The sequence below is a fragment of the Pinus tabuliformis genome, chromosome 4_2 (assembly GCF_031772625.1).
Source record: "Pinus tabuliformis cultivar Carrire ecotype Pingquan chromosome 4_2, CPIR1, whole genome shotgun sequence".
NCBI classification, from domain to species: domain Eukaryota; kingdom Viridiplantae; phylum Streptophyta; class Pinopsida; order Pinales; family Pinaceae; genus Pinus; species Pinus tabuliformis.
In genome coordinates, this window is record NC_142304.1 from 663,620,911 (window position 1) to 663,648,104 (window position 27,194).

The 27,194-nt window shown below is 32.8% G+C and overlaps 1 protein-coding gene across 1 annotated transcript; it reads left to right on the forward strand.

Annotated features, from left to right (window-relative positions):
• Positions 1–840: 840 nt before the first annotated feature.
• LOC149171154 (uncharacterized) lies at positions 841–26,976 on the forward strand. The gene is made up of 2 exons (XM_089425859.1): positions 841–1,158; positions 24,163–26,976. Exons 1-2 carry the CDS (start codon positions 841–843, stop codon positions 26,974–26,976), a joined length of 3,132 nt encoding a protein of 1,043 aa, XP_089281985.1.
• Positions 26,977–27,194: the final 218 nt, after the last annotated feature.

Sequence of the window (27,194 nt, forward strand, 5' to 3'; positions counted from 1 at the left end):
TATTGATACATTCATATAGTAGATCACACATTAGTCCCAGAGTTTTCAACATCATTATCTTGAACTTTAATGAAACAATCAACTTTATTAAAGTTGAATAAGGGTTATTGATACATTCACATGGTAGATCACACAATACTCCTAAAGTTTTCAACATCATCATCTAATCAACTTTATTAAAATTGGATAAGGGTTATTAATACATTCATATGGTAGATCACACAATACTCCCAAAATTTTCAACATCATCTTGAACTTTAATGGTACAATCAACTTTATTAAAGTTGGTCGGTCAGATTGGATGGTGAATATAGAATTTGGTCCCATGCAAGCTGTATCCAATGAAACTAAAGATGCCAACCGTGTTTAAACAGTTCATGGCCGTCTTTTGTTTTTGACATTTAGAATATAGAATTTGGTCCCATGCAAGCGGTATCCAATGAAAGTAAAGATGCCAACAGTGTGGAAACAGTTCATGGTCGTCTTTTACTTTTTGACATTTAGAGACTAAACATTTTTTTGGTATCATAATGTGACATAATAAAGCTTGAAAGCTGGTTTAGGAGAAGAATCGGTTAACTTGTTGGTACAATATTATCTTATGGTGGTCACTTTATTCTTGGCCAGCGGAATAAACGTTTCGGTACAATAGTTGAAACTTAGCCAAGCCACTATATATTTCACAGCCCACCCTTCCCCTTCAATTAACCTGGTCTTTCAGTCAGTAGTCATCTCTCGCCGTTATTGTTTGCTGCTTACTGTTACATAAATACTCTAACCTGCTGGTTTTTTTATATTCATACTCTCTTCTATTCTGCTCTAATTTCATTGATCTCACTGATGGCGCAAGCACTCGTGGATATTGCAACCGGAACCGCAGGCAACACCATTAGCAGCGCTATTCTTGTTCCACTCATCCAGCAACTAAGCCAACAGATAGATGATGCAATTCAATTGGATGGCAACCGTACGCTTCTGGAAGATTCTCACATTCCGGTGGACTGGTTGGTGCAGATGTGGATCGCAGAAGGTCTGGTGAACGCCAATGAAGATGCGGAGTATGACTATGTATTGAAGACGGGGCACAGCTATGTAAAGTTACTTGAAAATCGTTGCTTATTCCAGGTGGAAGAGGACGATCATATCAGTGTCCATGATGTTTGTCAGAGAAGGAGGAGAATTGTGTATTGAAGGCAGGTCAAAGTCTTCAACATTTCCCTAACATAATTGCAAAAAAAAGAGTCGACAAAAGTTTTTCTATATGTGATTTACGCCAAAGCTCTTCTTATAACTATATCAATTTCCAAATTAATTTGGCTTATTTATCAGTGAAAGACTTAAAATGCCCAAAATTGATTTGTTTAGTCTTGGGCTCAAATTTCCAATTGAAAAAAAATTCCGAAAGCATTTTTCCTCAACTTCCCCTCTTTAAGGGTGTTGGACCTTTATGGCATACCAATGAAATCATTGCCAACATCACTGTGGCAATTGACACAACTTGAGTGGCTCCGGTTGCATCTGGCGGAGATTGACGAGATATGCGAAGATATAGGGAATCTTTCACATCTTCAGTTTTTGCATCTTTGGGGGCTGTCAAAAGTTAAAATCGCTGCCTTCTCAAATGGGAGAACTTAAAAATCTGAAGCATCTCGAGATGTTTCTTTGTGATCCAAGGTTAGTCACTGATAACCTTCGCAGAAAGCTTCCAAACTGCAAGATTGCCATGCGATCATAGAAAGCTTTTAAAGGGCAATATTGTAATGCCAATATACTCATAAGCCGCTGTGATTATTTAACAAATGTTAAAATGTTTTTTCTTTAATGTGTAAAATATATACCAGTCAAGATTTATCTTAAATATGAATTTAGACGATCTAATTTTTTTAAGGGTAACTTTTTTATTCAAATTTAAATATTTTGTATTTTTTTTTTTTAGTTTTATTAGCAAAATTTCAACTTTGATGATGGACGGACATCTTTACATATCATAAGAAAGAGAGAGAGGGGGGAAGAAAAGTGGAGCAAGAGAGAGAGGGGGAGTGCAAAAGGAAGAAATGGGAGAGAGTGTGTATGTTTGGGGTGAGATAGAAAGACAAAGAATGAGAGATGGTGGGAGATATAGATACAGATGGAGGGGGGAAAGAGGGAAAAATATTTCTTGCACTAAATGCATTGAAGTAGTGCTAGATGGTGATTTATAATCCTATTTGATTGCTTCCAAAATATGCATTAATTACAGTGTAGGTGTTGATTTCTAATGATATTTGATTGTTTTCACTAGTTGCATTGATTTCAGTGTAGATATTGATTTCTAATCCTATTTGATTGCTTGCACTAGATGCATCGATTTTAGTGTCGATGTTTTTTAATTCTATTTGATTGCTTGCACTAAATACATTGATTTTAGTGTACATGTTGATTTCTAATTCTATTAGATTGGTTGCACTATATGCATTGATTTTGATGTAGATGTTGATTTCTAATTCTATTGATTGCTTGCACTATATGCATTGATTTCAGTGTAGATGGTGATTTCTAATTCGATTTGATTACTTGCACTAGATGCATTGATTTCAGTGTAGATTGTGATTTCTAATCCTATTTGATTGCTTGCAGTAGATACATTGATTTTAGTGTAGATGGTGATTTCTAATCCTATTTGATTGCTTGAACTAGATGCATTGATTTTAGTGTAGATATTGATTTCTAATCGCATTTGATTGTTTGCACTAGTCATATTAAATGTAATTATAATGACTTGCACCTAGAGTAGATGTTGGATCTATAATTATAAGTGAATGGATCTAAAGCTCGAGGTAATTATTAATGGAAGGGAAGCCTATCCGGATAATTAAATCTAAATTATCCCTCGTGCTTTTTCGGGATATTAACTCTAATAATTATAGTTCCATGCTAATTGTCTAGGGACACTTCGCCTTATCAGGGTAATTCAGTTTATCTTCAAAGAATAATTCTAATAATTATTACAATTACATTACTAAAATTGTTATAATTATTAGAATTACCTGGATAAGCCTTATTATTAATAATTATAGGATAATAATTACCTTCTATTAATAATTATCCTTGTAAGTGATAATAGTGGATACATCCAATATTTGGCATAAGTGAGGATAAAAATAAAGAAATAAAATTAATAATTAAAATCTCTAAAGACATAAATATTTCCACCTCAAAGTTTAATATTTGAGAATTTTTTTATAATGCAATGTAAAAAATATCATTAAATCATAAATATTCCCACTTCAAAGTAGTAATATTTGAGAATTTTGTTATCATGCCATGTAAAAAATATCATTAAATCAAATATTAATATTAATATATTATAATATTAACATTATAAATTTAATAACTTAGGATTAATACAATTTTAAACTTGTTATATTATAATATATATTAATATATCACGATATATATTAACTCTAGATATATATGAAATGGAAGAACAAAGATAGAGGGAGTAAGAGGAAGAGAGAGAAAGGGAGAGAGAAGAAGGATGAGAGAGGACTTGAGAGATAAAATGAGAGAGGGAGAAATAGAGAAATGGAGTTGGAAGGAAAGAGAGGGAGGGAAGAAGAATCACATAGAGAGAGAAAAGTGGAGAGAGAGAGGGGCAGTGACAAGGGAGAGATGGAGAGAGAGTGTATATGTTTGAGGGTAAGACAAAGAGATAAAGAAAGAGACATAGAAAGAAGAGGGGGAGAGAAGAAAATATAGTGATAGAGTTGGAGTGTGGAGAGAGAGAGAGAGAGAGAGAGATAAGGGGGAGAGACATAGGGAGGCAAGAGAGAAAGGGAGAGAGCTTGGATGTGAGAGAGAGAAGAAGAGAGGAAGCAAGAGGAAGAGGGGGGTAAGAAGAAAGATACAAAGAGAAAGGTGGAGTGTGAGAGAGGGAGTGATAAGGAAGATGGAGAGAGAGGGAGAGATGAGAGCAATAGGGAAGAGAGATAAAAGGGGGGAGAGAGGGAGAGAAGGGGAAGAAAGAGAGAGAGGGAGAGGAAGGGGAGGGAAAGGAAGATAGAATGGGAGATAGATAAATATGGAAAAAGAGTGTGTATGTTTTGGGGGTGATATAGAGAGACAAAAGAAAGACAATGAAAGATAGATATATAAATGGAAGGTGAAGAGAGGGAAGAAGAGAGAGATAGAGAGAGGGAGAGATATATAGATATGGAGGGATAAATCATGTGTGTTTGGGGAGGGGGGTGAGATAGTGAGACAAAAGAGAGATGGAGGGGGGAAGAGGGAAGAAGAATTATTGCACTAGATGCATTGATTTCAGTGTAGATGGTGATTTCTAATCCTATTTGATCACTTGCACTGAAGGAGATAAACTGAAGGAAATGGGAGAGGAGGAATGAAGAGAGAGAAGGAAGGGAGTGAAAGAGGGAGAGAAGGGTAAGAGAGAGAGAGAGAGTTGGGAGAGAAAGGGAGATAGATAACTTGAGAGAGGAGAGAGGGAGGGAAAAAAACGACATACATAGAAAAAAGTGGAGTGAGGGGGGGGGGGGGTGAGTGAAAAGGAAGAGAAGGAGAGGGAGTGTGTATGTTTTGGGGTGAGATAGAGGGATAAAGAAGGAGATATCATGAGAGATATAGATATAGATGGAGGGGGGAGAGAGGGAAGTAGATTTATTGCACTAAATGCATTGAAGTCATGGTAGATGGTGATTTATAATCCTATTTTATTGCTTGCACAAGATGCATTAATTTCAGAGTAGGTGTTTATTTCTAATGATATCCGATTTCTTTCACTAGATGCATTGATTTCAGTGTAGATGTTGATTTCTAATCCTATTTGATTACTTGCACTAGATGCATTGATTTCAGTGTAGATGTTTTCTAATTATATTTTATTGCTTGCACTAAAGACATTGATTTCAATGTAGATGTCGATTTCTAATTCTATTTAATTGCTTGCACTATATGCATTCATTTTAGTGCAGATGTTGGTTTCTAATTCTATTTGATTGCTTGCACTATATGCATTGATTTCAGTGTGGATGGTGATTTCTAATTCGATTTGATTACTTGCACTATATGCACTGATTTCAGTGTATATTGTGATTTCTAATCCTATTTGATTGCTTTCACTAGATGTATTGATTTTAGTGTAGATGGTGATTTCTAATCCTAGATTGCTTGAACTAGATGCATTGATTTTAATCTAGATGTTGATGTCTAATTGTATTTTATTGCTTGCACTTATTAAATGTAATTATAATGACTTGCACCTCGAGTAGATGATGGATCTATAATTATAAGCGAATGGATTTAAAGCTCAAGGTAATTATCAATGGAAGGGAAGCCTATCCGGATAATTAAATCTAAATTATCCCTCGAGCTTACCCGAGATACTACCTCTAATAATTATCCTTCCAAGCTAATTGTCCAGGGGCACTTCACCTTATCGGGGTAATTCAGTTTATCTTCAGAGAATAATTCTAATAATTATTAGAATTACCAAGATAATCCTTATTATTAGTAATTACTGCATAGTAATTACCTTATATTAATAATTATCCTCGTAAGTGATAATAGTGGAAACGTCCAATATTTGGTATAAGTGAGGATAAAAATAAAGAAATAAAATTAATAATTAATAATTAAAATCTCTAAAGACATAAATATTTGCACTTCAAAGTTGTAATATTTGAGAATTTTGTTATCATGCCATGTAAAAAATATCATTAAATCTAATATTAATATTAATATTATAAATTTAATAACTTAGGATTAATACAATATTAAATTTGTTATATTATAATATATATTAATATATCATGATATATATTAACTCTAGATATATATGGGAGGGAAGAACAAAGATATAGTGATAGAGGGAGTAAGAGGAAGGAAGAGAAAGGGGAGAGAGCAAGGATGAGAGAAGACTTGAGAGACAAAAGGAGAGAGGGACAAATAGAGAAATTGAGTTGGAAGGAAAGAGAGGGAGGGAAGAAGAATCACATAGAGAGAGAAAAGTGGAGAGAGAGAGGGAGTGACAAGGGAGATATAGATATATTGAAGAATATATAGAGATAAGAGGGGGAGAGAAGGAGAGATAGTGACAAAGTTGGAGTGCAGAGAGAGATAGAGAGACAAAGACAAAGAGATAAGGGGGAGAGACAGAGGGAGGCAAGAGAGAAAAGGAGAGAGAGGAAGGAAGAGAGCCTGGATGTGAGAGAGAATTGTAGAGAGGAAGGAAGAGAAAGAGGGAGGGGGAGAGGAAGAGGGAGGGAGAGGAATATGAAATGAGAGACATATAAATATGGAGAAAGAGAGTGTATGTTTTGGGGGTGATATGGAGAGACGAAAGAGAGACAGTGAGATATATATATATATATATATATATATATGGATGGAAGATGAAGAGAGGGAATAAGAGAGAGATAGAGAGAGGGAGAGATAGATAAATATGGAGGGAGAAAGCATGTGTGTTTGGGGAGGGGGTGAGATAGACAAAAAAGAGATGAAGGCAGATATAGATATAAATGGCAGGGGGGAGGGGCGAGAGAGGGAAGAAGAATTCTTGCACTAGATGCATTGATTTCAGTGTAAATGGTGATTTTTAATCCTATTTGATTGCTTGCATTGAAGGAGATAAATTGAAGGACATGGGAGAGGAGGAATGAAGAGAGAGAGAAGGAGAGGAGTGAGAGAGGGAGAGAAGGGTAAAAGAGAGAGAGGGAGACACAAAGATGGAGGGGGGTGAGAGAGAATGAGAGAGGGAGGGAGATAGTGATATGGTTGGAGGGGAGAGAGAGAGAGAGAGAGGAGGAGGAGGAGGAGAGAGGGAGGGAAGAAAACTGACATATAGAGAGAAAAGTGGAGTGAGAGAGAGGGGGAGTGAAAAAGAAGAGATGGAGAGAGAGTGTATATTTGGGGGTGAGATAGAGAGACAAAGAAGGAGAGATGGTGGGAGATATAGATATATATTGGGGGGAGAAAAGAATATTTCTAGCACTAAATGCATTGAAGTCATGGTAAATGGTGATTTATAATCATATTTGATTGCTTGCACAAGATGCATTAATCTCAGTGTAGGTGTTGATTTCTAATGATATTTGATTGATTTCACTAGATGCATTGATTTCAGTGTAGACGTTTATTTCTAGTCCTATTTGATTGCTTGCAATAGATGCATTGATTTCAGTGTAGATGTTTTCTAATTCTATTTGATTTCTTGCATTAAATACATTGATTTCAGTGTAGATGTTGATTTCTAATTCCATTTGATTGTTTGAACTATATGCATTTATTTCAGTGTAGATGTTGATTTCTAATTCTATTTGATTGCTTGCACTATATGCATTAATTTCAGTGTATATGGTACAATAATTTCAACAAAAGTTCCCCAATTTGGTACAATAATTTGACACGATGGAGACCATTAATACTCGAGGAGAAAGAATATCCAAGTGGTCACCCAGTCCCATGTTAAAGAATTTCATAACATTAGCAAAATTTGGGTCATCAACTTGTGATGCATTTTTTAGGGACTTCCTATGTGTTTTTCAAAGTTCTAACACCCAAGCACTAGGAATTTACTAAGTCTATAAATTCTTTTTCCATCAATCTAGAGAAAACATAAAACAAGGTAATGAGCAATGATCTATGATCCTACAAAAGGCTTTACTTTTTTCTAGATAACTCAAATTATCCAACTCAGTAGGGACACTCATCTTTAACATCATGTCATGGTTTAGGTTTTTTCATATTAGGGTTTATGCCTCTTAGATTTTTTGGCATTATATATAATTTTTAATTTCAACCTCTTATTATAGAAGTATTGAAATGAGTGTATACTTAACATTTATTTTCAAAGATAAGCTTTAGCCATCATGTATTGTTATATAAATTGCATTGTTTTTCACCATTTATTATTAATAAAAACAACTTTTGAATGTAATATTCCATTCAACATTATATCGTGTGTTCATTTTGCAAAAATATTAGTTATTTCATGCCATTATTAATCCAATCTAAATAAAACACCCAATAATATCCCTATTTAAGAATATAAGCCATGCAAGATCACCATCTTGCATGAGTAACCCCAAGAATATAAGAGTGAGATAAGAAGATAAGAAATGTATATTAGGCAAGCCAAGCAAGGCATTCAACATAGAAAAACTAAGTCTTCTCCAAGATAAGTGTAAATCTCCCAAATATAGTGTGTTTCCTCTTTAAGTAAGCGTTCCATATGGACTAAGATAGCTATATAAATTAAAATTTTTGATCAAGAACAAGGATACCAACTTAATAACGAGAACTGTATCGAATTCTCATTTTTTTAAAGATTGCAGCAAATCATGATTTTCATGTCAATTTTGAAAATTGTTTATGCAACATCAACCTTTTTTCATAAACATATTTTTAACACTTTAAATTTTCTCATGTATTAAGTATGGACATTTTTTTCCCAAATGTTACTGATTTTCATGCTAATTTTGAAAAATGTTGATGCAACATTGATCTTTGTATTTGGGGGGCATATTTTTGACACTTCAAAGTTTCTTATGTATTAAGTATGGACATTTTTTTTTAATGTTGGTAATTTTCATGTTGATTTTGAAAAGTGTTGATATAGCATAACCCTATTTTTTAGGGGCATATTTTTGGCACTTTAAATTTTCTTATACTTTAAGTATGCACTTTTTTACAAATATTTGTTATTTAACCATTTTCAAGTTGTCATTTTTAAAATTTTTAATTTTCCCTTCCTAAGATGTTTGTTTTGTGTTTTTCAAGATTGTGCTTTCTGCTTTTCTTTGCAATTTTTTTTGTATTAAAATTTCAATTTTTTTTCAAAAGTAAAATAATAAGTTCAAATTTTGAAGCTAGGATTTTTTTTTGTCAAGTTTTCTGTGATCCTCCGGGCTTGACATGTGGTGTGAGGAGTCACGACCTAGGGACATCTAAGCCGTCAAAGTCACTTGAGGATCGCACCTGCTTTGGGCCACACCAATCCTTAACTAACTGGAGTTTTAACATGTCTCCTCCCTCTAGCACAAGCCACAACTATCCCCTGTGAGGTTTTATCCTGGGTCGCCTTGCTAATGAGGTTCATCTTCAACCGGTTGTGCTAGTGAGACTTGACTTGAAGTTAGGATTTTATCTCTCTCTCTCTCTCTCTCTCTCTCTCTCTCTATATATATATATATATATATATATATAATTGTCACTAAAAAAATAATATTCTTGAACATTAAACGGAAAATACACTCTTTTCACATAGATACAATTTAAAAAAATACACAGTTCAAGTCTTTTTCACTAAAAATAACATGTCAAATATATATATATATATATATATATATATATTCTAAAAATAATAATTCATATAAAAATTTAGGTAAAAATAATTCAACAAAAAATGTTTAAAAAAAAACTTAAAAAAAGTCAAAATAACACAATAAAAATAATTTGTTTAAAAAAACAACAACATTTAAAACAAAAATTTGCAAAAAAATAAAACAAAAAAGCTCAGTGCCCACTCTGAGAAAAATAAAAATAAAAAAGTGAAATCAAAATCTCATATATATATACACCCCAAAAAACGTTTAAAAAACTTCAAATACTATTAAAATTTACAATTAAAAAAAAAATAAATGAAAAAAAAAAATTAAAAACAAATAAACAAACAAACAAATTATTAAAAAATAAATAAATTATTACAAGGTTGGGGTTGAGTCAACCCCCACTCACTCGAGCAGCGCTAGGGGGTTTTTGGTTGGAGTTGGCCCCATGGATCCGCTCGGGCAAACGGGGTTAATTTGGCCCCAACCACCTATTAATTTTATTTTAATTATTTTATTTGGTAATTTGTTTTTTTTTTTCTAAATTTTTTATTATTGTTGTTTATTATGTTTTTAAAATTTATTTATTTTTATTTTACAATGATGAAACCACCTTATATGTTATCACCTAAATACCTCACAAAAAAGATAAACAAGGATGAGAAAAAATATAATTTAAAAACTCTAAAAACATACCTAAGACAAAAATTGTATCTTAAAATGAAATAACTAAAGGTGGTATATTAGGACTTAATGATTGTTTATGTGAGTAAACATTTGTTATATATATATATATATATATATATATATATTAAAAAATAAAAATTATAACCTTTTATTATTAAAGTATTGACATGAGTGTATACTTAACATCTCTTTTAAAAAATAAGCTACCACCACTCTAACCTTGTTATATAAATTGCATTACTTTTCACTATTTATTATTAATAAAAATAAGTTTTGAATGTAATATTTCCATTCAACATTGTATTCCTTTGTATTCCTTTTGCAAAATATTAGTTATTTCACATCATTATTAATCCAATGTAAATAAAAACCCCAATAATATCCCTATTTAAGAATATAAGCCATGCAAGGTCACCATCTTGCATGAGTAATCCCAAGAATGGAAGTGTGAGATAAGAAAATAAGAAATGTATATTAGGCAAGGTATTCAACATAGAAAAACTAAGTCTTCTCCAAGATAAGAGTAAATATCCCCAATATAGTGGGCTTTCTTCTTAAATTAAGCATTCCATATGGTCTAAGATAGCCATATAAAATTAACTTTTTGATAAAGAACAAAGTTACCAATTTAACAAGAACTGTATTGAGTTTTTTGTTTTTTTAGATGTTGCATCAAATCATGATTTTCATGTCAATTTTGAAAATTGTTGATGCAACTTCAACCTTTTTTTCTAGAAGCATATTTTTAACACTTTAAATTTTCATGTATTAAGTATGGACTTTTTTTTTCTAGATCTTAATGATTTTCATGCCAATTTTGAAAAACGTTGATGCAACATTGATCTTTTTATTTGGGGGGCATATTTTTGACACTTTAAATTTTTTTATGTATTAAGTATGGACTTTTTTTAATTGTTGGTAATTTTCATGTTGATTTTGAAAAGTGTTGATGTAGCATAACCCTATTTTATGGGGGGCATATTTTTGGCACTTTAAATTTTCTTATATCTATATGCATTTTTTATATATATTTGTTATTTAACCATTTTCAACTTGCCATTTTTTTGCCTTTCTCAGATGTTTGTTTTTAAAGTGTTTTTCAAGGTTGTGTTTTTTTTTTCTTTGCAATGTTTTTTTTTGTATTATATTTTCAATTTTTTTCGAAAGTTCAAAAAAAAATAATAAGTTCAAATTTTGAAGTTAGGATTTTTTTTTTTTGTCAAGTTGTTTATGATTCTCTAGGCTTGACCTATGGCTTGAGGAGTCGCGACCTAGGGGCATCTAAGCCATCAAAGTCACGCAGGGATCACACTTGCTTTGGGCCACACCAGCCCTTAGCGAACTATATTTTTTAGCATGTCTCCTCTCCCTAGCACAAGGCACGACCATTCCTCGTGAGGTTTGATCCTAGGTCGCCTTGCTAATGAGGCACATCCTCAATCGGTTGTGTTAGTGAGGCTTGACTTGAAGTTAGGATTATATATATATATATATATATATATATATATATATATATCACTAAAAAATAACATTTTTAAACACTAGACAAAATAATAGATACAATTAAAAAAATTCACATTTCAAGACTTTTTCACTAAAAATAACATGTCAAGTATAGGATATTTATGGAAAAAATAGAATAGAAAAAGTTGAAAAATAACAAATTTTATGAATTTTTTCTATGAAGTTTATGTTCAAAATGATAATATTCTATTTTTTTTTTTTCCAAAAATAATAATTCACATAAACATTCAGGTAAAAATAATTCAAATAAAAAAATTGTTTTAAAAAAATTAAAAACAACTTTAAAAAAATGGTCCCAAACAAAAAATGTTTAAAGAAAAACAACAAAAACATTTAAAACGGAAATTTGCAAAAAAATAAAACAAAAAGTTTAGTCGCCCCTACAAAAAAAAATATATATATATATAATCAATCAAAATCTTAAAAAAAAACCAAAAAAAATAATTACCGAAAAAAGCGTTTAAAAAAATTAAAATGCTATTAGGAAAAGAAAAATAACATAGAACAAATTAAAAAAAAAATGTCATAAATGAAAATGAAAATATATTTAAAAAATAAACAAACAAACAAATTATATATATATATATATATATATATATATATATATATATATATTTATATATATTACATGTTTGGGATGAAGTCATCCCCCACTCGCTTGGCGACGCTAAGGGGTTGTTGGTTGTAGTTTCCCCATTGGATCCGCTCAAGCGGGTGAGAGTTAACTTGGCCCCAACCACCTAATAATTTTTTTTTTAATTATTTTGTTTTGATAATTTGTTTTTTTTTTTTTCAATTTGTTTATTTAATTGTTTTTTGTTTGTTTGTTTGTTTTGTTTTGTTTTGTTTTTGTTTTTGTTTTGTTTTTTTTTACTTTTTATTATTATTATTTTTAATCATGTTTTTTTAATGATTAAACCACCTCATATGTTCTCACCTAAATACCTCAAAATAGATAAAGAAGGATGAGAGAAAATATGATATAAAAACTCTAGAAATATACCTAGGACAAAAACTGTATCCTAAAATGTAAAATAACTAAAAGTGATATATTAAGATTTAATGATTGTTTATGTGAGTAAAAAGCTAACATCTTTTATATTTGTTGTTTATATATATATATATATTATAACTTCTTATTATAGGAGTATTGGAATGAGTGTATACTTAACTTCTCTTTTTAAAAATAAGCTACTACCACTCTAACCATTATATATTGTTATATAATGCTTTTCACCATTTATTATTAATAAAAATAAGTTTTGAATGTAATATTTTCCTTCAACATTGTATCTTGTGTTCCTTTTGCAAAAATATTAGTTATTTCGTGTCATTATTAATCCAATCTTAGAAAAAAACACACACACACACTAATATTCCTATTTAAGAATATAAGCCATGCAAGGTCACCATCTTGCATGAGTAATCCCAAGAATAGAAGTGTGAGATAAGAAGATAACAAATGTATATTAGGCAATCCAAGTGAGGCATTCAACAGAGAAAAACTAAGTCTTCTCCAAGATAAGAGTAAATCTCCTGAATATAGTGTGTTTCGTAATTAAATTAAGTGTTCCATATGGACTAAGATAGCTACATAAAATTAAATTTTTTGATAAAGAATAAAATTACTAACTTAACAAGAACTTTATTGAGTATTTGTGTTTTAATCATGATTTTCATGCCAAATATGAAAATTGTTGATGCGACATCAACCTCTTTTTCTAGAAGCATATTTTTAGCACTTTAAATTTTCTCATGCGTTAAGTATGGACATTTTTTTTCTAAATGTTAATGATTTTCATGCCAATTTTGAAAAATGTTGATGCAACATTCATCTTTTATTTGGGAAGAATATTTTTGACATTTTAAATTTTCTTATGTAATAAGTATAAACAATTTTTTTAATTGTTGGTGATTTTCATGTTGATTTTGAAAAGCATTGATGCAACATAACCCTTTTTTGGGGGCATATTTTTGGCATTTTAAATTTTCCTATATCTTAAGTATGCACAAATTTTAATTTATTTTTTTTTATTATTTCACCATTTTCAAGTTGTTATTTTCATTTTCTTTTTTTCCTTCCTAAGATGTTTGTTTTTAAAGTGTTTTTCATGAGTGTGTTTTTTGTTTTTGTTTTTAGGATTGTGTGTGTGTGTATATATAATACTTCAATATACATAAAGTTATTGTCAGTGAAAAATAATAATTTTAAACACGAGACAAAATAATACATTTTTTCATATAGATACAATTACATTTCAAGACTGTTTTGCTAAAAATAACATGTCGAATATAGGATATTTATGGAAAAAAAATTAAAAAATAACAAATTTTATGAATTTTTTATGAATTGTATGTCCAAAATAATAATATTTGATTTTCTTCCAAAAAATAATAATTTACCTAAAAATTTAAATAAAAATAATCCAAATATAAAAATGTTTTAAAAAACAATAAAAATAACTTCAACTAACAAGGGCCAAAATAACACAATAAAAATAAATGGTTAAAAGAAACAACAACATTTAAAACAAAAATTTGCAAAAAAATATAAACAAATAAGTTTAGACTGGCTCGCCGACCCAAAAAAACAACCATTTAAAATCAAAATCTAAAAATACAAAAAACTAAAAATACAAAAAAACAAAATAAACCATTGAAAAAAAATTAAAATGTTATTAAAAATTTACAATTAAAAAGAGGAAGACCAAAATAACATAAAACAAATAAAAAAATAATAATTCAAAAAGACCATAAATGAAAAAAAAGGTTAAACAAACCATCAAATAAAAAATTATTACATGGTTGGGGCTGAGTTTACCCCACCCACACGGGCGACATTGAAGGGCTACTGGGCTAGAGCTACCCCCTTGAAGCCACCCGCGAAAGTGGTGAGGACTGGGCTCCAACCACCCAATAATTTTTTTAATTTATTTTTATTTTATAATATTTTCTTTAATATATTTTTGAAAATTTGTTTATTTAATTTTTTTTCAAAATTTTATTATTATTATTATTATTTTTTAACAATGATGAAACCACCTCATATGTTCTTACTTTTGACACCTCATAAAAGAGAAAAACAAGGGTGAGAAAAAATAGGATCGAGAAACTCAAAAACCATGCCTAAGATAAATACCATATCTTAAGATGTTTCTGAATTAATATTGGTTATTATTATTATTATTATATATATATATATATATATATATATATATAATTTGTATTTGTTAATTTTTTTTCTATGTTTGTTTGTTTGTTTATTTTTTGCATTTTTAAAATTTGTTTATGGTTTTCTTATTTATCATGCTTTAAAAGAAATGTATGTTTGAATTATTTTTCTTTATAGATTAATTTTGGTTATTTAAATTTATTTATTTTGGGTTTTCTTTATTTATTTATTTTTTATTTTTTTATGTTTGAATTTCTCTTTTTCTTTTTCTTTTTTTTTTAAATATTTTTCGTTTTTTTTTTTTTTTTTGTTTTTTTTTTTTTTTTTTACATTTTATTATTTTATATCATTTTTGTTTCCATTCTAATTTATTTATTTAATTTTTTATCCATTTATTTATTTTTACCATTTTTGAGCTGCACAGTTTGCGTTGATGTTCGACTAGCTATCTGACCCCACTATGTGTCAATTTGATAGTTGATTTTTAAGTTTTTATTACAATGGATCAAGTTTTTCTCCATCGTAGTTTGCGTTGATGTTCGACTAGCTATCTGACCCCACTATGTGTCAATTTGATAGTTGATTTTTAAGTTTTTATTACAATGGATCAAGTTTTTCTCCATCGTGTGTCAATTAGATGTTTGAATTTTAAGTTGTCATTGTAATGGGTCAAGTCTTCTTCCAATGTATGTCTGTTTAATGGTAGATTTTAAGTTTTCATTGCAATGTGTTAAATTGTCTTAGGCTAAGATTTTCAAGGAGTTATACTTTTAGCATTTAAAAGAAAAAAATTACTTTTAATATAATATACTTTGTTATAAGAATCCATTTTAAGGGTTTTTTAGTCATAGCATTTGCTTTTGAAATAGGTTGAAAATTTAAGGTTTTTAATGGCAATGATATTTTATTTTAATTCCGTGGGTGAAAAATGTTGAAATTTTAATGTTTTCTGGAATCGTGATATTTTATATTTAACGTCATGATTAAAAAATGTCAAAATTTTAAGGTTTTTTAAAATCATGTTATTTATCTTTAACGGCATGGTTTAGCAAAGCTCAGTGACAAGAATGTTGTTGGACTTTGTGTAACTGTGGATGTAATCGATTTTGTTGTAATGGTGTATGTAATTTTTTTAGTTGTGCTCACTTGGACTGATATGATTGTTCTGTGGGATCCTCACCCATATCACAAAATCACTAGAAGACTCCTCCAAGATTCCATGTAGACTCCAATCGATTGACAACTTCTCAAGGTTGATTCCACTCTTTTTTTCAGAACGAAAAAGCGAATATTATTTATATAAGATATATAAAAAACTCCATACACATGATGTAGAACAGAGCTTATGATCCCGGAAAGAGTTTTGGATCAGCAAATAAAACCATAGACATAATACTAGGGAGACAGGGCTATAAAAACCGGAGCTCCCACCAACTGAAAAAGACTGTAGAGACTGTGGACAGGAAACAAAGAAAAGGACCCGCATAAGCAGATCGGCCACATATGGAGATATACCGCTTCAAAAAAACGATGCGGACAGCCAAAGCATATCGGACACAGAGAAATATGAAACTATAAAATGTGTTCCTGTGGAAAAACCGCATCATAAGACTTACAGACCTGAGGAAATATAAGGCTGTAGCAACAAAACACAAAAAAGATTTAAAGACCTGATGATACAGAGTTCATAGTCATTCATCACTATTTTGTTGCTCGCGATTTACTGTCTTCTTCCTGATAGACTACAAGAGAGCCACTTCAACCCACTTTCTACTAATCGGGCTTCCCGATGTTCTTGAACACAGAGATTGACATCATCAAAATCCACCAGTTAGTTCCTGTCATCCATGAAATTTTAAGGCACAGGGGAGCACATGATCTTCAGAATCAGAAAAATATAAGCACTGGATCTTCCTGACGATCAGCAGTCAAGTGATAGGAGGATGGAGAGCTAAGACAGAAGATAGCACATAATTGGAAGAAATATTAGAATTCTCGAATATTATTAAATTTCTCCATTTCCACAGGCACCAGATTGTTGAAGGGAGGATTGGGCGCTTTTTTGGATCTTGACGTCCCCACCATTTGAAAGCTGCATCCACAGAAGAGAAGTTAGGGTGCTGAAAAGAATAGAACATGGCGAGTTCATACCAGATTTGTAGGGATGTTCTACAGGAGAAGAACATATGGAAGTTGGACTCCTCCTCCATCTTGCAAAGAACACATCTGCTGGGGCCGTGCCAAGATCGTTTCCTTAAATTTTCCCAAGTTAAATTCTTATTGTAGAAGACAAGCCAAGAGAAAATGATCACTTTTAGGGGGCATGCAAGCTTCCACCATAACGATGGGAAAATCTTTCTAGCTGGAATAATTTTCTTTGAAATGAGATCCGAGTAAATTTCCTTTACTGCTGCTGTTGAGGAGGAAGATGGCCATACCATATGATCGTCATTTCCAGCACGTTTCAAACCCGCTTGAACGATGGATAATCTGAGATTTTCCCATTCAGAAGACAGTGCCTGTGGGATACCGAGATCATCTGCACTCTTAATGATAGGATAGAGGCCATTCCATTGTTCAATAATCCTATCCCATGTAAACAAACCGGACCTGTGAAGATGAAAAAGAAGAGGATCTGGAAACTGAAGAAGTCCTTTGAAATCTGCAAGCGGGTCGAGGCCAATATAGATCTTACAACCTGAAAAAATCCTCCATTTAAGATTGTTTAAGAAGTAAAGTTCTATTCTCCTGAAACTTTGCCATATTGTAGACCCCTGTTTGATACCGATGGCGCCATACCTGTACCAGAATTCTACGCTTCTCCCTTTTTGGTATTTTTGGCGGATAATAGCACTCCATGGATTTGATTCAAAAAAGCCCCTCCATAAGGATTTGCAGAGAAGGGCTTTCCCAAAAATCCTTATATCCTTCAAACCCCAGCCTCCTAGATTTTTTGGCAGTGTAATGAGATCCCATTTTGATAGATGAATTTTGCTCCTTGCCGCTTTAGCCCCCCAGATAAAATTGGCAGTGATCCTATTCATGGCCTGGAAGATGCTAGCCGGAAGAAGAAAGAGGTGGCCCCAGTAGACTGATAGCTGCATCAATACTGCTTGGGCAAGTACAACCCTTCCTCCCTGAGATAAAGATCTGAACTCCCATGATGATATCTTACTGTGAAATCTATCGATGATCCATCTCCAATCCTCCTTTGAATATGCCTTCGCCTTAAGTCGGAATCCACCAAAAGCTTGATAGCCACCAAAAGGAATTGCTTCCAATCGGTCCCAATAACCTCTATATATTGCATCCAAGGCCAGATCTCTGAAGGGCATTATCACCAACCAATTTTGATTTTGTCGTTCCCAATGCTTATGATTTTTGGAAGGGTCTCGATCGAGGCTCATGAACTCAAACTCAGTAGAGGGACTCGTATTACTAATATCAACATAAAACACTTACGAATTCATTTTTTGTGAGAGAAATGTCATTCAAAGGGATCAAAACAACTCTTAAAAGAGGCGATTCCACATATTTTACTAGGGGTTTCAATGAGAGCTTTATCAAAATTACTTGCTCCTCATTTTCACTACATATTAGGTCTTCGTTTTCAAGGTATGAAATTGTTCCATTCACAGTGGGGCCTTCAAAATATTTGACATGGGGGAAGAATATAAACATGTGGGGATTACAGAAATTACCTGGTTTTGGCGCCTAGTGGCTGCGATTTGAACCCTGGTCATTGCTTTGCATTGGATCGATGAATAAGTGTTGATTGTTGTGGAAACAAAACAATATTGTTGGGGGTAGATCCTCTCCAAAGCACACTGAGTCCTCTAGCATGATCTCCCATGTTGCACGTTGGTTGCTTCCATATGTAGTGGCCTTGTACTGGCTTGAGACATAGATTTCCAAAATGCTCAAATCAAAATCATTCCTTTCTCTACACGATTTACTTCACGTGCAGGTTTACTACACGCCCATACCTTCAACGACCTTCCATTCGATGCGTACAACTTTCACATAAAATTGTTGGCTTCATATATTATTCAATGCCTTCCCATGGAAGACCACCATGGAAAGATCAAGCCCAAAAGGGATATGGTAGCTCTGATACCGATTGAAAAATACAAGAAAACAAAATAATAATATCATAGACAATGAATCTTGGAAAAATATTTAAGCATAATGTATATTCATAATTGTATATTGATCTTTCAATGATATAAATATGTAATACAATGACGAAAACACCTTCTAAGATAAAAACAAACATGTGAAATAATTGGAAGTGATACATTAAGGTTTAATGATTGTTTATGTTAATTTTTTTCTATTAAAATATGTTTGTTTGTCTGTCTTTTATTTATTTATTTTTGATTTGTTTGTGGTTTTCTAAAAAAAAATTGAATTATTTTTGGTTATTTAAAACAAAATATGCTTTTTTCTTTTTCTTTTTGGGTTTTCACTTTTTTAAGAATTTTTTTATATTTGACTTGTTTTTTTTTTTTTGTTTTTTTGTCGTTTTTCAATTTATTTATTTTTTATTTTTTAATTTTTTTCTTTTTTTCTTTCCATTTTAATTTAATTTCTTAATTTTTTGTTTTCAAAAATTTATTTATTTATCTATTCAAATTTTTAACCTTTTTTGGGTTACATTATTTATGTCGATGTTCAACTAGCAACATGACGCCATTACGTGTCAATTTGATAGTTAATTTTTACGTTTTTGTAGTAATGGATCAAGTTCGTCTCTTTTGTGTGTCAATTAGATGTTTGACTTTTAAATTTTCATTGTGATTGGGTCAAGTCTTCCCCTACCGCATGTCAATTTGATGATTGGTTTTTAAGTTTTCATTGTAATGTGTCAATTTGTCTTAGGCTAATATTTAAAAATAGTTATACTCTTAGCATTTAAAAGAAAAAAAAATATTTTCGATATGATACATTTTGTTTTAAGAAGTCATTTTTAAGGTTTTTTTAGTCATAATATTTGGTCTTGAAATACGTTGAAAATTTAAGGGTTTTTACGGTAATAATATTTTATTTTAATTCCATGGATGAAAAATGTTGAAATTTTAATGTTTTTTGGAGTCGTGATATTTTATATTTAACGTCAAGATTGAAAAATGTCAAAATTTTAAGCTTTTATGGAGTCATGGTATTTATCTTTAATGCCATGGTTTAAAATTGTTGAAATTTTTAAATTTTTGGAGTCATATTATTTTATTTTAAACGAGCTATCATTGAAAGCTATTAGAATTTTAAGGCTTTTTGGAGTCGTGATATTTTATTTTTAATGTCATTGCTAAAATATGTTGAAATTTTAACTAAAAAAAATGTTCATGCAATGTCAACACTTTTAGATTTCGGGATATTTTTCATGTTTATTGCACAAAAAAATTAGTTTTTAACGGCACTGTTAAAAAAAATGGAATTTTAATACCAAAAAAAAAAAAAAAAAAAAAACGTAAAACGTTGACATAGCATCAATCATTTTTGTTTCTAGGGTGTTTTTTCATGTTTATAGCACAATTTTTTTTTGTTTTTAATGTCATTGCTAAAAAACCTTGGAATTTTAACACAAAAAAGTTGATGTAACATCAACACTTTTTCCACCCACAAAAATAGGAGTTTTTGGAGCTAGAGTTCTCGTTTTGAGGTTACAATTATCGTTAAGTTGGTATCTTTGTTGAAGTTCAAAGCATCTCCAATGATAGTCCAAGTGGATCATTCCACATGTGGACATATACCCACTCCAAGAATAGAAAAGATCTTCCATGAAAGACATGTCCAACCAATCAAAGTTAGATGCTTCAACTACATGACTAACATTAGAGAAATTTTGAAGTCTAAATGGGCCTCAGAACAAAAATGTACAACCAAAATCAACTTTATAAGAACTAATAGGATTCAAGATGATGATGTCAACCATGGGGTGATTCACCATATTTCGAGTAAAAAAATAAAAAGATTAAAAAAAAAATAAAAAAATTTTCAACTTATTTCTCTACGGTTTTACTTAAATTTCAAGTAAAATCACTTGTTGGATACGAATTTAATTCTTCATCCAAGGAGTACCAATGTTGCATAGTTTCGATGAACACCGCTACACAAAAAATGAGAAATACATGAAAACCATGATTGCAATCATGTGTTTCATGTATTTCTCATTTTTCATATAGTGGGGTCCATCAAAAGTATGCAACATGGGTACCATTTGGATGATGAACTAAATTCTTCATCCAAAGAGTGCTCCCACTTTAAATTTGGGTAAAACCATAGGGAGATAAGTTGAAAATACGAGTTTAAAAAAGTAATTTTTATTTTTTCCCTCTAAAAATTGATGATGTAATGTAATCTTATTTTATTACTTTCATTATTATTTTATAATATTCCTTAGGAAGCCCATTTTAGACCTCAAAATTTATCTAATGATAATACAAATTTGGAGAAGAGAGAAGAAGAAGAAGAAGAGAGAGAGAGAGAAAATTTCAACCAATTCTCGTAGAGAAAATTTCCCTCCTTACTCTAATAAATAGATTCAATCAAAACTTAAAATAACACCTCCAAAAATATGCCACCAACCAATTCCCTTATTATGAATACAATAAATAAATAAATAACATTAATGAAAATGCATTAGTTATGAAGGGATAAGTCATTGGACATGAGCACTCAACCTTTGTGACCAGTCAATGCCTATTTAGGCACACTATCAGAAAGGAATTTAACATTAATTCAATTTGATTCAATAATAAATAAAGATTATACATTTTCAGTATATATGTGTTCCTCTGTTACAATGGTAGTCAAGCGGTTTGTTTCTCAGTGAAAAAATTGCATGGTTCGTAGTAATCCCAACCACATCTGTCGTAGTCTCGATCACAGTCTACTTTCCCTTAGTGTTATGTAGTTCAACCAGTCAACCCACTGCAAATGTTTGTCTCCCATGCTCTGTTCCCGACTACGTTTCCCCGTACTTTGTTCACTCCTCACCCCGACAACCTATGTTCCACTAGTCGTTGATTTCCTTATCTCCATGTTTGTCATTCCCCGTTGTTGTCCCTTCCGTCGTTAGATGTTGATACCTTGTCGTCCTTCGCCACCCACAATGCTCCTGTCTTGTATTTCTCCTTCATATTTCCTCACAGTACTGTCGTCCCACTGATGTGCATTGTTTCAACCTATTCCGCTATCGACCCATAGCCAGTGTCTTCTTACATCACCTTAACCAACATTGCAGTCAACGACATTCTATTGTCTTGTTCCTATAATAGCCCTCGTCACATTTCCCCTTTATCATAAAATGTCATGAGAGAGATGAGTTTGAGGACACAGATTCCAAAGTTGAGGGAGGGGAAAATTGCTTGGGATGTTGACTTGTTTGGTGGCAGCCATGGAGGTCGACAACTGTGCACAAGGGACAACTTGGAATATATATATATATATATATATATATATATATATATATATAACAGTTGGGAAGTGAGGACAAGAGCATGATTCTTTGTAATTGCATGTAGGCCAAAGGAAGACAACAAGACCTACAAAATTGGACCACATAAAAGAGTGGTATTTGGTCCCTGAATGCAAGTTTGTTGGCCACACCAGAAAAATAATAATAATAATAATAAAATATAGAGGCAGGGGGGCAGGTGGCATACTCCCATGGGCTAGAGAGAGTCCTAGCTTGACAAGAAAACGATCGGGGAAGCACAATGCAGGGATAGAGGAAAAAAAATAGAAAGGGAGGACGAGGACCAGGGAAAAAGGGGAGGTATTGTCGAAATAATAGGGGGAGAGTAAGTCTGGAACACACGAGACACTGTTTGGAGTATTGCAGAAAACCAATGGAAGAGTTACACTGTTAGAAAAAGGAGTTGAACCCAGCCTCTGGAGATTTGGTCCCAGCGAGCGTTATGGGTTTCCTCCTTTGCGCAGTTCCCCTACCATGCTCTAGAATCCGACAAGGGGTAGACATACACAAGTAGCACTGGGTACAAATCATCTACGTTTGGGTGGAAAAACAGAGTCCCCATCTCAGGATGCAGAGCCAGTATCAACAAATAAGTAATACTAATAAAGTTATTGATCAAGCAAGAACCATTACTTGAAAATGCGAACTCTAACCAAAAAAACCCCAAAAGACATGAAAAAGTGTTGATGCTGGAATAATGTTGCTTTTTTAATTGTAAATTTTCAACATTTTTTAAAAATGGAAGTAAAAGCCAATTTTTTTGTGCAAAAAACACCCTGAAAACAAAAAGTGTTGATGCTAGAATAACATTTTTTTTTTTCGGGGTAAATTGTCAACATCTTTTAATAATGACATTAAGGATAAAATATCATGACTCTGAAAAACTTTAAAATTCCAATGATAGGCATGACATTAAAGATAAAATATCACATCTCTAAAAAGTCTTAAAATTCTAACGATTTTTATGCATGGTATTAAAGATAAAATATCATGTCTCTAAAAAGCCTTAAAATTCCAAGGATGTCTTTAAAGATCAAATGTCACCTCTATGAATAGCCTTAAAATTCCAACAATTTCCAGCCATGGTGTTTATATTATTTTAAAAAAATTTTACCATTTAACTTATATTAATTTATTTTTATTTTTATTTTTATTTTATCATATTAATAACAATTTATTAAATATAATGTTATTTTTATATAATGTATTGAAGTCACTCGATAGGAAACACTTTGGTTATGATGAATGAACAACTTTACAAAACAAATGAATTTATATGTGATTTTGGAGTTTTTGATACTCTCTACATTAAAACATTTGTTTTTTGGAAATTTGTGTAAATATTTTATTTTTAAATAATTTTAAGATTTTGAAATTTGCAAATTGTTTTTTAAAAACTATATTTCATTATTCAAAAATATATATATTTTAATTTTATTTACATAATAATAATAATAATTTAATATTAAAATTATATTTCTTTTGAATTTAATAAATCGAAACTAATAAACATATTAAAGATTATGCAAAAAAAATATCGTTTCCAAAATCCTGTCGACTGCAAAAAAAAGTACACAATCAATAAAAAAAAATGTTCTCCTAGATTTATTACTCCTACATATTTTTTATTTGAACATATATATCCAATCAAATATATTAAGAATATGAAAACATTGAAAAAAAAAAAAAAACAAATAAAAAATAATAAGAAGTAAATAAAAATATATATTAAAAAAAAAAAACAAAAAAACAAAAAAATATGACAAAAAAAAATACAATATCAAATATATATATATATATATATATATATATATATATAACCAAAAAAACATAATTTAATAAAATAATTTAAAATTTTGACAAAACAATCATAAAAAATAAATAAATAATATTGATGAGATAAAAAAAAATAAAAATAAACAATTTAAAAATATATATATTAAAAAGCCTTAAAGAAATAATAATAAAAAACATTTCAGGAGGTCTCGGCTCTCTTACATATTGAAGATGAGCTCACCTCCCTCACTGATGAAAGAGGGCTAGGTTTTATTTCGGAGGCAGATAAAGCCCATCTTGTGGAGTTGGAAAATCAGAAGCAAAAAATCCTTAAGGAAAGGGAAGAATCTACTCGGCTGCGCAGTAGAGCTATCTGGCTTAAGGCTGGGGATGACAACACTCGCTTTTTTCATAATTATGCAAAAGGCAGAAAAGTCAGTAACACTATCTGGAATCTCCCTATGCCCGAGGGTGGAGTGGCTGACACCTTCAATAAGCTTTCACAGATGGGAACTGCCCATTTCAGGAACCTTTATAAACATCCCCCGGGCTCCAATCTTGCAGATATCATCAACATTGCTGGACACTTCCCCAGGTTTGTAAACGCAGAAGAAGCAGAGAGCCTGCTTGATCCTGTGTCCCCTGAAGAACTTGAGTCCACCATCAAATGGTTTAAAAAGGAGCGTAGCCCGGGACCGGACGGATGGACCATCGAATTCTATATTGCCTTCTATGAGATGATCAAATTGGACCTCCTCCGGGTTGTAGAGGAATGCAGAATATCAGGCACCATGTATAACGCCATCAACTCCACTTTCATAGCCCTGATCCCGAAATCTGACTCTCCATCCTCTTTTGATGAATATCGCCCCATCTCACTCTGCAATGTCCTCTATAAAATCATCTCAAAAATCATTGCAAATCGCTTGCGCCCCATTCTGTCTCGCCACATTGCCCCACAACAATTTGCCTTCTTGGAACACCGTCAGATTCATGAAGCCATTGGGGTGGCTCAGGAAGCCTTCCATTCCATTTGGACAAAACATCATAAAGCCATCATCTTAAAAATTGATCTGGCAAAAGCATTCGATAGGGTTAGCTGGCTATATATTAAAATGCTCCTCATACATCTGGGTTTCCCTCATCACTTCATCACATGGATCATGGCTTGTATCACCACCCCTTCTTTCAGTGTGTTGATTAATGGATCGGCTACACCTTTCTTTCACTCTGAGCGTGGCCTCAGACAGGGGTGTCCCCTGTCTCCCCTTCTCTTCCTTATCGTCATGGACAGCCTCAGTCGCCTGATTGAATCCGCTAAGAGAAATGGAGACTTCTGTGGCCTCAAAATATCAGATGACTGGTTCCTCACACATCTTCTATTTGTGGATGATGTCATGATCTTCTTAGATGGTAGCATCCGGGACTCGCGCACCTTCTCAAAGATTCTCACTCTTTTTTCATCAGCCACTGGGATGCAGGCAAATCATTCAAAGTCATCAATCATACTTGCCAGAACCTCTGTAAATGAATCGCATATGGCTCATCAGCTATTTCCCTACAGCCTACATCCTCTGGACCAGGGTCTCAAATACTTGGGATTCTGGATCAAGCCTATTTGTCCAAAAATAGCTGACTGGGTCTGGCTAGTGGCCAAGTTGGAAAAGAAGCTAAACATCTGGAGCCACCGATATCTATCTCGAGCGGGTAGGCTGGTCCTGATTAAAGCTGTTTTGGAAGCTACCCCGGTCTTCTGGATGGCCTTAGCATGGATCCCTCGCAGCATTCTATCTCGATTACAGCAAACCTGTAATAGGTACCTATGGAATGGGGCAAAAGAAAAGCGCATATTCGCATGGATCGGATGGAAGAGGATTGCCACTCCCAAGAAATGGGGGGGCTGGGGACTCAAGGATCTCCCATCTTTTGCACAGGCTTTAGCTGCAAAAATGGGATGGACCCTTATCTCTGGGGAAAATCTGTGGACTCACATGGTATACCATAAATACATATGGCCCCTTCAGATTATGGATTGGATCCGCCTTCCCTCTTGGCCCAAAGCTGGGATCTCCTCCGTCTGGAAAGCACTACTTCATGCTTTACCCCTTATCAGAGAAAACTTGACATGGAGAATTAATGATGGCACATTGGTCAGGGTTGGGCTGGACCCTTGGAATGATAGCGGGGGCAGACACATCCTACCGGAAGCACTCATCCGGTTCCTGCACACACAAGGGATCACTCACATTGTCGACATAGCAGATCAGCTGAATACCTCCATATTTGAACAGGGTTGGAAAACAGCTGACCAGATCAACATTCCGCCACATTGGCACCAAGAGTGGAGGTCTTACACTAATGCATTAACAGAAGCACACATCAGAATCAAGCAGGGCCCCGACGAGCTCATCTGGTATCCCTCAAAGCATGGTATCTACACACCAAAAGATGGGTATCTCTCCCTCATCTCACACAAGATCCCGGATCATATCTCTTTTTGGTGGAACTCCATCTGGAAGCTCACGGCACCTCCCAGACAAAAGCTATTCTTCTGGTGCATCCTAAAGGGTGTTGTCCCCACGGGCGACTACCTCATGAGACGAGCTGTCCACGGACCATCCTGGTGCATCTTATGTAAACAGGTTGCTGAATCATGCGTTCATCTCTTTCTTAAATGCCCCTCCATGACCCACATTTGGCAATCCATATCCTCTGATATACAATACTCGGGTAGATGGGAGGGCGAGGACATAAACCATATCTGGGAACATTGGTACCAACAACACCGAAGCTCCAAATTACAAAGCCTGCCCATTATCATCTGCTGGTACCTCTGGCTAGCTCGGAACCGCTTGACTTTTGATGATAAAGTGATTCACTGGCCTCACCTCACGGCAAAGATCATTGCTGTATTCAATGAAATACCGGAGCCTGCACAGCCAAAGCCCCGTAGGCCACATGACCCTCCTCATATCAACCAAAACAGCCCGTGGGCCTTTTTTGATGGTGCTGCCTAGCAGCAAGGATGTGGGGGGGGCTTTATACTCTACAAACAGAACAACATTACTACAAAGCAAAGCTGGGTTTGGGTGCTGGTTCAAATAATTTCGCTGAGCTCATCACCCTCCGCCATCTTCTACATTTTGCATTGAGCCACAATTGCTTGCATCTGAACATATATGGAGACTCAAAGATTATCATAGACTGGTTCAACAATAACACTGCATGTCACACT